This window comes from Stomoxys calcitrans, chromosome 4 (genome assembly GCF_963082655.1).
Source record: "Stomoxys calcitrans chromosome 4, idStoCalc2.1, whole genome shotgun sequence".
Taxonomy (NCBI): Eukaryota; Metazoa; Arthropoda; class Insecta; order Diptera; family Muscidae; genus Stomoxys; species Stomoxys calcitrans.
Window position 1 is genome coordinate 70,374,833 of NC_081555.1, and position 13,127 is coordinate 70,387,959.

The window sequence follows — 13,127 nt, forward strand, 5'->3', positions numbered from 1 at the left end:
AGCCCACTTCGCTGTGGCGCATAGACCTTCTTGTTTCATTCATAACTTATAATGATTTCAATTTCTAAACTTGTGGTGGTTGAAATAAGCTGCGAACCACTGTTTATATCTTTTAACTGACATACGCTTTTAAGACTACAGTAGCCATGGTTCTATTCAGTATTTCAATAAGTAAACATAATGTGGAAGTCTGACTTTTTGTATTAAAAGTAATAGGTAGACTCTGTGGTGTAGGGTACTATATAGTCGGCTCTGCCTTTCCTTACTTACTTAAAACACATCTTTGAGTATCTTCTCTTTTCACATGCAAAATTTTATTTAAAAAAAAAAAAAAAACAGTTTTTTTCAAAATTATTTCCAATATTTTCTCTTAACTTATATGTGAGTAAACAATTCGAGGAATGAATTCAATTTGCAATCAAATACCTTCACAAATTCTGGCATTTGAGTGGAAATAAAATTCACAGCGTTGTAGTCTTGAGATGAGATGTCATTTTGACAGTGGGTATGGGCAAAATTGAGAAAAAATAACTGCTTCCAGTCCATTTGCATATATCCAAATTGGGTAATTTCGCTGGCACTGACATTTTGATCATGGAAGTGGGCATGGTAGGCGGAATTGAGGCTTCCAATGTCAGCAATCCTCAAACTATCCGCATACCCAAAACCGTTCTGGTAGGCAAGACTCATGTGTAGAGCGTGGAGCAAATTGTAGCCTAGCGAGCTGTATTTGTAAATATCCATCCAACCCCAATGATAGAGCGGCGGTCTCAACAAGGCCAGAGGGACGACCACAATGTTATCTGCCTCTCGGTAATAGGGATAGATGCTTGAGCCCATTGCATCGGCTTTGTCAAAGTAGGTATTCACATCTATCTTAAGCTCATTGTTGGTGTTTGAGAGCTCAATATTTGCATGAAATTCCAAAAGTTGCAAACAATTGCCATAAAAATCGGAGGAGTTCAAAGTAACATTTGCATAAAAAGATTCCAAGACTTCGATGGTATCAAAACGTGGGTAATTACCTACTTTTAACTGAATTGTGTCCAATTTGTCCAGAAAGCTTTTTGGGACTATAGCCTTCTTATCGGAGCTCAAACTCTTTTTCATGTGTCCAATAAGGTTGATGAACATTTCGTTGATTGCTGGAATTTGTGCTTCCAGCTCTGGATGCAATTGTCCATAAATCCAATGCGTGGCCATGGGCATGCGGGCTCTGGTGGTGGCCATGCAATACTCGTCGGAGAAATATTTGAGATTTTCATATAGGTACCACAAAAAGCGCACTTCCAGATAGCCGCACAAGAACTCATCATCATAGGCTCTGAGCAAGGCATCTAAGGATTCCATGTAATGGTAATTTTCGACAGAGATTTCCATGGAATCTGGTAAGGCTGGAAGATCTAAGCTTGCAGCGACGTATCGTTGGAGGACATCCACAACAGGCTGATCTTTAATGGAGTTCAAAAGCTCGATTTCGTTGTCATCGTCTTCTTTTTCGTCGTTAAGCTTTTGCAAAAGCTTCTCAAATTCGCTCAAATCATTCCATTTCTCCTCAAATGTAGTTTTTATATCCAGGGCTTTGTTCAAATGTTCAATGTCCTCATGTGTTAGCGGAGCAAATGACTCCGGCTTGGTTAGGCGAAGAACATTTTTCGATGGATCCTCTTTATCGACAAACATTCGCAGGTCTACAAAAATGTTAAGCATGCCAAATCTGCGGAATGTTCCTAAGGTCTTGGCCCAATTCAAGTGACCATCACTGACCCCTTCGTCTGAAGGCCATAGAGCCCATTCCAAATTTTTGTGCGACTTAAACCACCACAAATAGTTAAGACCATTAAACTGCTCATTGTCCGTACAGGAGGTATACAAGGAATAGGCCTTTTGTACAAATTCCGGCTGGTCGGACATTGGAATATTGTCCATGTACTGAGTTAACTCCATATTAACCTCATGGTTGGCTTTCTCTTCGGCTGTTGTGTAGTCATCTTTATGTGCTTCATTCAGTTCGGGCCACTTGCCACAGGCGTATTCGTAGAAATCTGAGCATGGCATTATGCTGTCATCCATAGTGCTGATAAGCGCCTTATAATGTTTCCGATTAACAGAGGGTACGAAGCCACTGCACCGCTCTATGATGACCACAAGGGTCAGCAACGAAATACCTAATTTCATTGCGATACTTTTCACCAACAAATCGCGACTCGTTTGCTCTAAGGCAGAAATAGAACTAATTGAAATTTGGTGCCTAATATTCAACTATTGTCCGTTGCTTATCAATAGCCGCGTTTATGCTTTTTTATACCCACCACCGACGGATGGGGGTATATTCAATTTGTCATTCCGTTTGCAACACATCGAAATATCCATTTCCGACCCTATAAAGTATATATATCTTGATCAGCGTAAAAATCTAAGACGATCTAGACATGTCCGTCCGTCTGTCCGTTTGTCCGTCTGTCTGTTGAAATCACGCTACAGTCTTCAAAAATAGAGATATTGAGCTGAAACTTTGCACAGATTCTTTTTTTGTCCATAAGCAGGTTAAGTTCGAAGATGGGCTATATCGGACTATATCTTGATATAGCCCCCATATAGACCCATCCTCCGATTTAGGGTATTAGGCCCATAAAAGCCATATTTATTATCCGATTTTGATGAAATTTGGGGCAATGAGTTGTCTTAGGCCCTTCGGCACTCTCCATCAATATGGCTCAGATCGGTTCAGATTTGGATATAGCTGCCATATAGACCGATCCTCCAATTTAGGGTCCTAGGCCCATAAAAGCCACATTTATTATCCGATTTTGCGGAAATTTGGGGCAGTGAGTTGTGTAAGGCCCTTCAACATTCTCCGTCAATTTGGCTTAGATCGGTCCAGATTTGAATATAGCTGCCATATAGACCGATCTCTCGGTTTTAGGTTTTGGGGCCATAAAAAGCGCATTTATTGTCCGATGTTGCCGAAATTCGGGACAAAGAGTTAAGTTAAGCCCCTCCATATATTTCTGTAATTTGGTCTAGATCGATCAAGATTTGCATATAGCTGCCATATAGACCGATCTCTCGATTTGAAGTCTTGGTGCATAAAAGGCGCATTTTTAGTCCGATTGCACTGAAATTTGACACACTGACTTATGTTATGCTTTTCGAAATCCGTGTCGTACATAGTTCAAATCGGTTTATTTTTATTAGATATAACTACTAAAAAGACCAATATTTTGTTATATACAATTGAACAATAACTTTTACTTATCAGTATTTGGTCCAAATCGGAATATATTTGGATATAGCTGCTATGGGCTTTAAGGTATGCAATTTTCACCGAATTTTGATGAAAGGTGATTTACATATTTACCCGAAGTGGTGGGTATCCAAGGTTCGGCCCGGCCGAACTTAACGCCTTTTTACTTGTTTTTATTGTGTAGGTAAAATTTTACCACATGATTATTCCATTTCATGGGCCATGGAAAATGTTATTATCTATTGGTTTGCAATTCTTCTTCATGCAGGGGGAAGACGGTCTCGATAAACGAACTATATATATACATGTATGTATATCTTAACAAAATTTCGTCAAATCGGATGTCAAAACGCTTTTAATGAATAATCCGATACTTTTATTTCGGAGATCCGTCAAAATACAGCTATATCCTAACATAGTCCGACCTAGATCATATTAGCTAAGGATTCCTGTTCCAAATTTCATAGAATCCGAACTAATGCCTTAAGTGATGTGATGATAACTTTATGACAGACATATCGAAATAAAGTCTATTCTAGACTATATTCAGTCCCTGCGTAAAAGCATTTAATGAAGCTTCCAGTTCCAAATGTCAGCCTTTTATGAGCCAAAGACGTTAAACCGGTTGTCTGTGTGATATTTAGCGCAATACGATTCGAAGGGCCCGTTACTAGGCTTAAGACGTTATATCGAGGTATCGGTCCATACGGCAGCTTTATCCAAATATGGTACGGATCTGAGCCAAACTTTAGCTCAATATTTCAATTTTTAAACGCTGTATCTTTATTACAATTGACGAAACCTCAAATGCACAAACAGACGGGCATTGTCAATTCGTCACAGTATTCGTCACTATAGTTGTGTCATAATACATAAAAACAAAATTTATGCCAACAAATCGAGTCATTGACCACTTTCGGCAACTCAGCAGTTATGCAAGTGCATTTATAGCACATACATGGAGTCAATCAACTCAATTTAAATCTGCATGCGCCTCCATGAGATGTAAGCGTAAACAAAATAAAGGCCATTTGTCTATTAAGACAACTCCAGTTGTTATTACTTGCCCATTTCTCTACTATTATCGATGTTGCCGAAATTTGGGACAAAGAGTTAAGTTAAGCCCCTCCACATATTTCTGCAATTTGGTCTAGATCGATCAAGATTTGCATATAGCTGCCTTATAGACCGATATCTCGTTTTAAAGTCTTGGCTCCAAAAAGGCGCATTTATAATCCGATATAACTGAAATTTGACACATTGACTTATGTTAGGCTTTTCGACATCCATATTGTATATGATTCAGATCGGTTTACTTTTAGATATAGCTACTAAAAACGCCAATATTTTGTTATACATAATTGAACAATGACTTGTACTTATTAGTATTTGGTCCAAATCGGATCATATTTCGATATACATTGCTATGGGACAAAAGGTATGCAATTTTCACCGGATTTTGATGAAAGGTGGTTTATATATATACCCGAGGTGGTGGGTATCCAAAGTTCGGTCCGGCCGAACTCAACGCCTTTTTACTTGTTTTTCTAATGAGACGGGATTTTAATGATCGAAGAATTTTTTGCATGACGTGTTTCGGATCTTGGTGGAATCTCATAGGATACTTTTATGTGTGAAGGCTTCAGGGCCCGTTCGTTGGTATGTTGCACTTATGTCGAATTTATTGCGAAAACGCATCTATGATATAAATACAACATTAACAACGCTCGACAACCCTGCCTGCTAGCTGTTCATTTTCCAATGCATGTGTTTGTGTGTGTAATGGCATATTTCTTGTCCATACTATTACACCACTCCCATTGCATACACATGATTCTGTGCACCTAGACAACTGCAGTGGATCTTGATATTACTCTGAGTATCCTAGGTTGAATCCCGGCCGGGCTCTGCCGAATTTTCATTTTCCGAATTTTCTTTTTTTCCTGTTAAGGCGAAGATAATTTTTTTACCAACTCTTTTTTTTATTTCTCTTACGAAACGAACTTTTAATGATCGAAGAATTTTTTGCAATGAGAAAAGTTAAGCCAGAAGATTCGATTCATGCTGGAACCTTATGGGATGCTTTAAGGTGTGAAGGCTTTAGGGGCCGTACGTTGGTATGTTGTACTTATATCGAATTTATTGCGAAAACGCCTCTATGATATAAATATAACGTTAACAACGCTCGACAACCCTATCTGCTAGCTGTTCCTTCCCAGTTGTCCAGATAGTAACCGTCATCTGGTTCAGTAGCTAACTTTTTATGCCAATTTTGTCCCTGCAGTTCCATTTGACCCTAAATTCTAAGAAATGCAGTTATTTATGCATTTGGCTCTCAAACACTATTTATCGAACTAGTAACAGGTACTGCTGGCAGAGGTCGGTGCGAAAATTCACATGTCACTGATAGCAAGTCCATTTGCTATCACTAACGACCCACATCAATAAGATGTATCAGTGCAAAATTTCAAGGAGCTATCTTTACGCGTTCGACTGCTATCGTGATTTCGACAGACGGACTGACGGGCGGACTTGGCTGGATCGACTCAAAATGTGCGGACGATCAAGGTACATCTTTATGTCGTCAATATTTCGAGGTGTTACAAACGGAATGACAATATTAGTAAAACCCCATCCTATGGCGGTGGATATAACAATGATGCGTTGTGGCATGAGTTGCGTTCGACCGCTGCATAACTCTGTTGCCTAAGTATCTATCCACAGCGATGCTCTACAGATTGGATTCCCCAATAAAGGGAACCTTGACCCTGGCACGCACAATGCAATATGATTTGGAGAACGAATTTGGATTTTAAGATAAGATCTGACGATTATGGTATTTTGTTACCTAACTAGGAGGGTAACAGGCCACCGTGGCGTAGAGGTTAGCATGTTTGCCTATGACGCCGAACGACTGGGTTCAAATCCCGGCATCAACATCAACAAAATTTCCAGCGGTGGTTAACTCCTTACGCGATAGAAACAGAGGAGACTGAAATGTTCACACCTTGCGGCACTTTGACTCAGTTCAAAAATCAAGGAAGTAACATCCCAAACAGCACATGGGGCACTGCCAATGTCCCCGTTCCGGGAAAAATTTCCAGACGCAAAGCTCCCCGAAATAGGAATATTCAATAAAGATGAGGATAGAGGAATAAGAAGATGCCACACGGTCCTTCGAAAAATTAAGGCAGCAATAGGGATACAGAGAAACATCAGTAGAGATGTTCAAAGCGACGTATCCGAGATAGACTAACTACTGAACGTGATAACCGGCTACCGTAGAAGCTGGAAAACAGCAAGGAAAGAGAGAAAAGCCTGCATATCCAGGAGAATATAACAGGACCTCATCCTGGACTCCCGAAACTTTCGGAATCAAACCCAGAAAAGAAGCCGAAGAAAAATGCTAACGAAGACCTTGAAGTCGCATAAGCTATCGAGGCTCCAATCGTAGGAGGAACTAAGGAGAAGAAATCTAGATGAAAACTACGCCCAGACCTGTCTTCATAAAACCCCGTGAATGTCACAGCTACGCCGACGCCTGGATAGCCCCAAGGAGGTGGTAAACCCTCACGATGCCGAGGTCGCAGTGCAAACGCTTCGGAAGACTTAAACTTGCTCCATACTCGTCGTAATGGGAAAAGGGAGAACAAGGACACCTTCAGAGAGTCTATTAAGAGCACATTGAAAGGCGAGGCCATAATGCAAAACCAAAAGTCGAATGCCACCATTTAAAATCGAGATCTAGACGCACTCACAATAGAAGACGAGGTATGTACATCTATTACGAACGTCATGAAGATCCCTATGGAGGACATGGAGGTACGACTAACGGCGACGAATAAGAGAGAGCAAAGAAGAGCTTTCGTATCTCCGCAACAACTGATGCAACCGTGCTACTCAAGCAGCGTTGGACCTAAGTTAATTGGATCCATTTTATGATTAAAAACAATCGTACTCTACTCCTGAATACCTTTCATTTGAGTCCCATATTGTAACGATCGGTCCACTTTTATTTTTGAGTTGTACTTTGGTGTAAAGGGGAGGGTCCGCCCCTTCCTATATTAACAAATTATAAAGCCTATACCTCCTTCCTGACCATATTCGTAATCTACTCTCGAATACCTTTCACTCGAGTCCCTTATTTTCTATAACGTCCAATAAACCTGTTTGGGGGGGTTTTTGGGTCGGTGCGGCCTCCCCGCTTCTTGGTCTCAAATTTTGATATCAAATTTGTATTCTACTCTCGAATGCCTTTCATTTGAGTCCCATATTGCCATATTGCCAAGGGGCTTAACTTAACTCACTGTTCCAAATCTCGGGGACATCGGGCAATAAATGAGCATTTTATGGGCCCAAAACCATAAATCAAGATATCGGTCTATATGGCAGCTATATCCAAATTTAAACCGATCTGGACCAAATTGAAGAAATATATCAAAGGGCCTAACACATCTCACTGTCCCAAATTTCAGCCAAATCGGATAATGAATGTGGCTATTATGGGCCTTACACCATAAATCGGAGGATCGATCTATATGGCAGCTATATCCAAATCTGGACCGATCTGAGCCAAATTAACGAAGGATGTCGACGGGCCTTACACAATTCACTGCCCCGAATTTCATCAAAATCAGATAATAAATGTGGCTTTTGTATGCCTAAGACCCTAAACCGGAGAATCGGTCTATATGGCAGCTATATCCAAATCTGAACCGATCTGGACCAAATTGAAGAAACATATCAAAGGGCCTAAGACAACTCACTGTCCCAAATTTCAGCGAAATCGGATAATAAATGTGGCTTTTATGGGCCTTAGACCCTAAATCGGAGGATCGGTCTATATGGCAGCTATATCCAAATCTGGACCGATCTGAGCCAAATTAACAAAGGATGTCGAAGGGCCTAACACAACTCACTGTCCCAAATTTCAACAAAATCGGATAATAAATGTGGCTTTTATGGGCCTAAGACCCTAAATCGGCGGATCGGTCTATATGGGGGCTATCATTTTTATACCCACCACCGAAGGATGGGGGTATATTCATTTTGTCATTCCGTTTGCAACACATCGAAATATCCATTTCCGACCCTATAAAGTATATATATTCTTGATCAGCGTAAAAATCTAAGACAATCCAACCATGTCCGTCCGTCTGTCTGTTGAAATCATGCTACAGTCTTTAAAAATAGAGATATTGAGCTGAAACTTTGCACAGATTCTTTTTTTGTCCATAAGCAGGTTAAGTTCGAAGATGGGCTATATCGGACTATATCTTGATATAGCCCCCATATAGACCGATCCGCCGATTTAGGGTCTTAGGCCCATAAAAGCCACATTTATTATCCGATTTTGATGAAATTCTGGACAGTGAATTGTGTGAGGCTTGTCGACATCCTTCGTTAATTTGGCTCAAATCGGTTCAGATTTGGATATAGCTGCCATATAGATCGATCCTTCGATTTATGGTATAAGGCCCATAAAAGCCACATCCACATATTTCTTCAATTTGGTCCAGATCGGTTCAGATTTAGATATAGTTGCCATATAGACCGATTTCTTGATTTATGGTTTTGGGCCCATAAATTCCTCATTTATTATCTGATGTCGCCGAAATTTGGAACAGTGAGTTAAGTTTAGCCCCTTGACATGCCTCTGAAATATCGCACAGATCGGTCCAAATTTGGATATAGCTGCCATATAGACCGATATCTAGGTTTTAGGTTTTGGGGCGATAAAAGACGCATTTATTGTCCGATGTCGCTGAAGTTTGAGACAGTGAGTTTGGTTAGGCTCTTCGACGTCCTTCTTCAATTTTGCCCAGATCGGTCCAGATTTGCATATAGCTGCCATATAGACCGATCTCTCGATTTAAGGTTTAGGGCCCATAAAAGAGGCATTTATTGTCCGATTTCGCCGAAATTTGGGACAGTGCTTTGTGTTAGGCTTTTCGACATTTTTATGCAACTTGGTCTAGATTTTGATATAGCTGCCATGTAGACCGATATCTCGATTTAAACTCTTGGCCCCATAAAAGGCGCATTTATAATCCGATTTCACTGAAATTTGACACAGTCGGCTTTTCAACATCGTGTCGTATATAGTTCAGATCGGTATGAGGTATATGAGTATAACGTATGAAATTTTCACCGAATTTTGATGAAAGGTGGTTTACATATATACCCGAGGTGGTGGGTATCCAAAGTTCGGCCCGGCCGAACTTAACGCCTTTTTACTTGTTATAAAGGGTGATTTTTTTGAGGTTAGGATTTTCATGCATTAGTATTTGACAGATCACGTGGGATTTCAGACATGGTGTCAAAGAAAAAGATGCTCAGTATGCTTTGACATTTCATCATGAATAGACTTACTAACGAGCAACGCTTGCAAATCATTGAATTTTATTACCAAAATCAGTGTTCGGTTCGAAATGTGTTCATTCACCGTTCAGAGATGAGGCTCATTTCTGGTTGAATGGCTACGTAAATAAGCAAAATTGCCGCATTTGGAGTGAAGAGCAACCAGAAGCCGTTCAAGAACTGCCCATGCATCCCGAAAAATGCACTGTTTGGTGTGGTTTGTACGCTGGTGGAATCATTGGACCGTATTTTTTCAAAGATGCTGTTGGACGCAACGTTACGGTGAATGAACACATTTCGAACCGAACACTGATTTTGGTAATAAAATTCAATGATTTGCAAGCGTTGCTCGTTAGTAAGTCTATTCATGATGAAATGTCAAAGCATACTGAGCATCTTTCTCTTTAACACTATGTCTGAAATCCCACGTGATCTGTCAAATACTAATGCATGAAAATCCTAACCTCAAAAAAATCACCCTTTATATGTATATAGATTTACTGAAACACTTTCAGAAAGCTATTCAATTTGCAACCATATGTAGTCGAGAATTCGGGCAATAACATGACATAGCTATTTAGTGCATCAGCGCTGCTCAACCATTCACAATAATATTGCACAGCGTTTAAAAAGAACACCGGCTCCAAAGGCATATCCATCAACTTAGTAATGGCCTGGTACTCATTCATATGCTCCGGCTTTGCTGGGAAAATTAAATTATAAGAGGTGTAGAAACTGCCAATGCCAGCGACTTTCTCCAAATCGGTTCTGCTAAGACTGTTAACATCGAGAGCAGAATAAATGTAGTAGGCCATGATGGTGCCCAAAGAGCTTTGTTTGAAGAACTCGTTGTAGCCCCAATGATATAGGGGGGCTCTCAAAAGCTCACTTGGGACTATGATAAGGTTAGAGGCCGCCAAATAAATGGGATAAACATCAGCAGCAGTATCATAATGTTCGGTTTTATTGAAGTATTGATTGATATTCTTGATCTCCGCAAAGGACGTGGAGGTGTGGTAGACTTTGAAATAAAATTTCAACAGCTTCAAGTGATTGCCATAGTAATCGCTATTGACTAAAGTAAGATTGCTGTAGAATGATTCCAAGACCTTGATGGTGTCCACGCGAGGCAAATTGCCGATCTTGAAATGCAGTTTGTCGAACTTTGAAAGAACAGTAGGTGTAACGACGCCGCTTTTATCCAAAAGCAACGTTTCTTTTGAGAGTTTTAAGACTCTTTCAAACATTTCATACACCATCGGAATCTCCTGCTCCAATTCGGGGTGCAATTGCTCATAAATCCAATGCATTGCCGTAGGCATTAGACCCCGTGTCGATTCAATACAAGCCATGGCTGAGGTGTGTTTATAATTATAAAACAAATGGGCCAAAAATTTTAATTCCAAGTAACGGGAAAGAAATTTGTCATCATATTCCTTGAGGAGCGCATCCAAAGACTCCAAATAGAGCATATCAGTTATGTAAATCTGAAGGTCTGGATTGACCGATTTCAAATCGAGAACAATTTTAAGATATTTTTTTAACCATAGAAAAGGAATATCTTTAGCCATCATCAATTTCTTATCCTGCTCCACCTCTTTAAGCTCGTCCAATTTGGCCAACAGTTCTTTAAAGTCATGGATTTCTGTAAAGAAATCTACCAGATGCCTTATGCCCGCAGAATAACTTAAAGTCTGATTTAAAGCCTCGAATTCATAGTCCCAAAACAGATCTAAGCCGTAGGTTGGTCTAAACTTGCTTATGCCGACAATTGTCTTCGAAGCTTCTGCGTCCTTGGGATACAACATTTCGTTGATAAAACTACCATTCATGCCATATTTGCGGAATGTGGCCAAAGCATGAACCCAATCGAAATGGGTGTTGGTGTCACTTATAGGAGTCAACAAAGCCCATTTCAAACCTTCATGTTCCTCCAACCACTTCATATAGGGCAGCGATTTAAATTCGTACTCTAGAGTGCAGGATGTATAAAAGTCATGGGTCTTTTTCACAAATTCCGGCATATCGCTCAAACTGGCGTTTTCCATAAACTGAATAAATGCCATGTTCACGTCATAATTTATTTTTTCATTGACCGAAGCATGACCTTCTGAATCACTTTTGAAATTTGCGGACCAATTGCCACAGGCGTATTTGAAAAGGGTTTTTCATTTTGGTCAATGATGGCGAACATTTCCTTTGCATGCTCCACATTTAAGCCATAATTGGCTCCTCCTTGTTCCACAGATGTTTCGGCGCTTGCGACTCCTTGGAGAACCACGGCTGCAACGTCCAAGGAACGGCTGCAAAGTCCTCATTTTGCACCTAACGACTAATTGTTGCTACCCCTTCTCTTTAAACGCTAAGCCTCGTTGTGCTGCCTAATGCAGTTTATCGATTACTAGAAAATGTCCTCGTGTGATTTGAATTTATACCATTTTTTCAACTCTCAAGCATTATGCTTTCTATAATTCCATATCAGTGCTCCTATAATTTCCAGAGGTCAAGGTCAGAATTATTTGAAAACATTTATAAACTATATAAAATAAATTTTGATCAATTTTATAACTGCAAGATTAACAAATTATGTCAAACAATTAAAACAGCCAATTCATATTGCAAATTCTCTAATCTGTGTCTGAAACTGATCTCTCCAAGGGGTCAATAAGGTCCTTTTGACTGTATATGAAATTATACAGCAGTAAAGATTTAATGTACAGTCAAACAGTGATAAGTGAAATGCTAGAAATACCTCAATTTGGATTCACTTATCCGTATTTTTCAGTTAAGCATAGGTATCAAGGGTGAGATATGTTTTCAGTTAAACGGTATGTGCATAAGTGCAAACGAATTTTCAAGTCAACGTACTTATTATGTATTATGTGCTAAGTTCTGCCAGGCCGAATCTCATATAACCTCCACCATGGATCACATTTGTCGAGTTCTTTTCCCGATATCTCTTTTTAGCCCAGCAAAGGATAAAAGAAAAGAATTGAGATGAATGTTGGAGACCATAGTAGAAGTCATTGTTTAAATTTTCAGCCAATTCTACAATAATAAGAATTCCGTCGTTTAGGGTCTCAAGATGTTAAATATGGTGATCGGTTTATATGTGAGCGGTATCAGGCTATTGACCGCTTCAGACCATATTTAACACGTATGTTGAAGGTCAAGAGAGAAACCATTGTACAAAATTTCAGCCAAATCGGTTAATAATTGCGCCCTCTAGAGGCTCAAGAAGTCAAGATCCCAGAAAGGTTTATATGGCAGCTATATCAAAACATGGACCGAGATGACCCATTTATAATTCCAACCTACCTAGAGTGCAAGGAAGTATGAGTGCAAAGTTTCAAGAGCTTAGCTTTAGCGTGCTTTTCGCAGACTTAAAATGTCATGGCGATCCAGAATATATACACTTTATGGGGTCTAAGACCAATATTTCGATGTATTACTAACGAAATGACGAAGTTAGTATACAGCCATCCTATGGCGGAGAGTATAAAAAAAAACAAGTAAAAGC

General features: G+C 39.8%; 2 protein-coding genes across 2 annotated transcripts; both read right to left on the reverse strand.

The window, feature by feature from the left end:
* Window positions 1-375: 375 nt before the first annotated feature.
* On the reverse strand, window positions 376-2,073 carry LOC106094660 (neprilysin-11). Its single transcript, XM_013261895.2, has one exon. The coding sequence runs from the start codon at window positions 2,071-2,073 to the stop codon at window positions 376-378; it is 1,698 nt and encodes a 565-aa protein (XP_013117349.2).
* An 8,031-nt stretch (window positions 2,074-10,104) lies between these two features.
* On the reverse strand, window positions 10,105-11,673 carry LOC106094658 (uncharacterized). The gene has a single exon (XM_013261892.2). The coding sequence runs from the start codon at window positions 11,671-11,673 to the stop codon at window positions 10,105-10,107; it is 1,569 nt and encodes a 522-aa protein (XP_013117346.2).
* Between the last annotated feature and the right edge of the window lie 1,454 nt (window positions 11,674-13,127).

Bases quoted from the DNA above. Each gene is read 5' to 3' on its own strand.
- LOC106094660 (XM_013261895.2), bottom strand. From the start codon at position 2,073: ATGGATGACAGCATAATGCCATGCTCAGATTTCTACGAATACGCCTGT.
- LOC106094658 (XM_013261892.2), bottom strand. From the start codon at position 11,673: ATGGCATTTATTCAGTTTATGGAAAACGCCAGTTTGAGCGATATGCCG.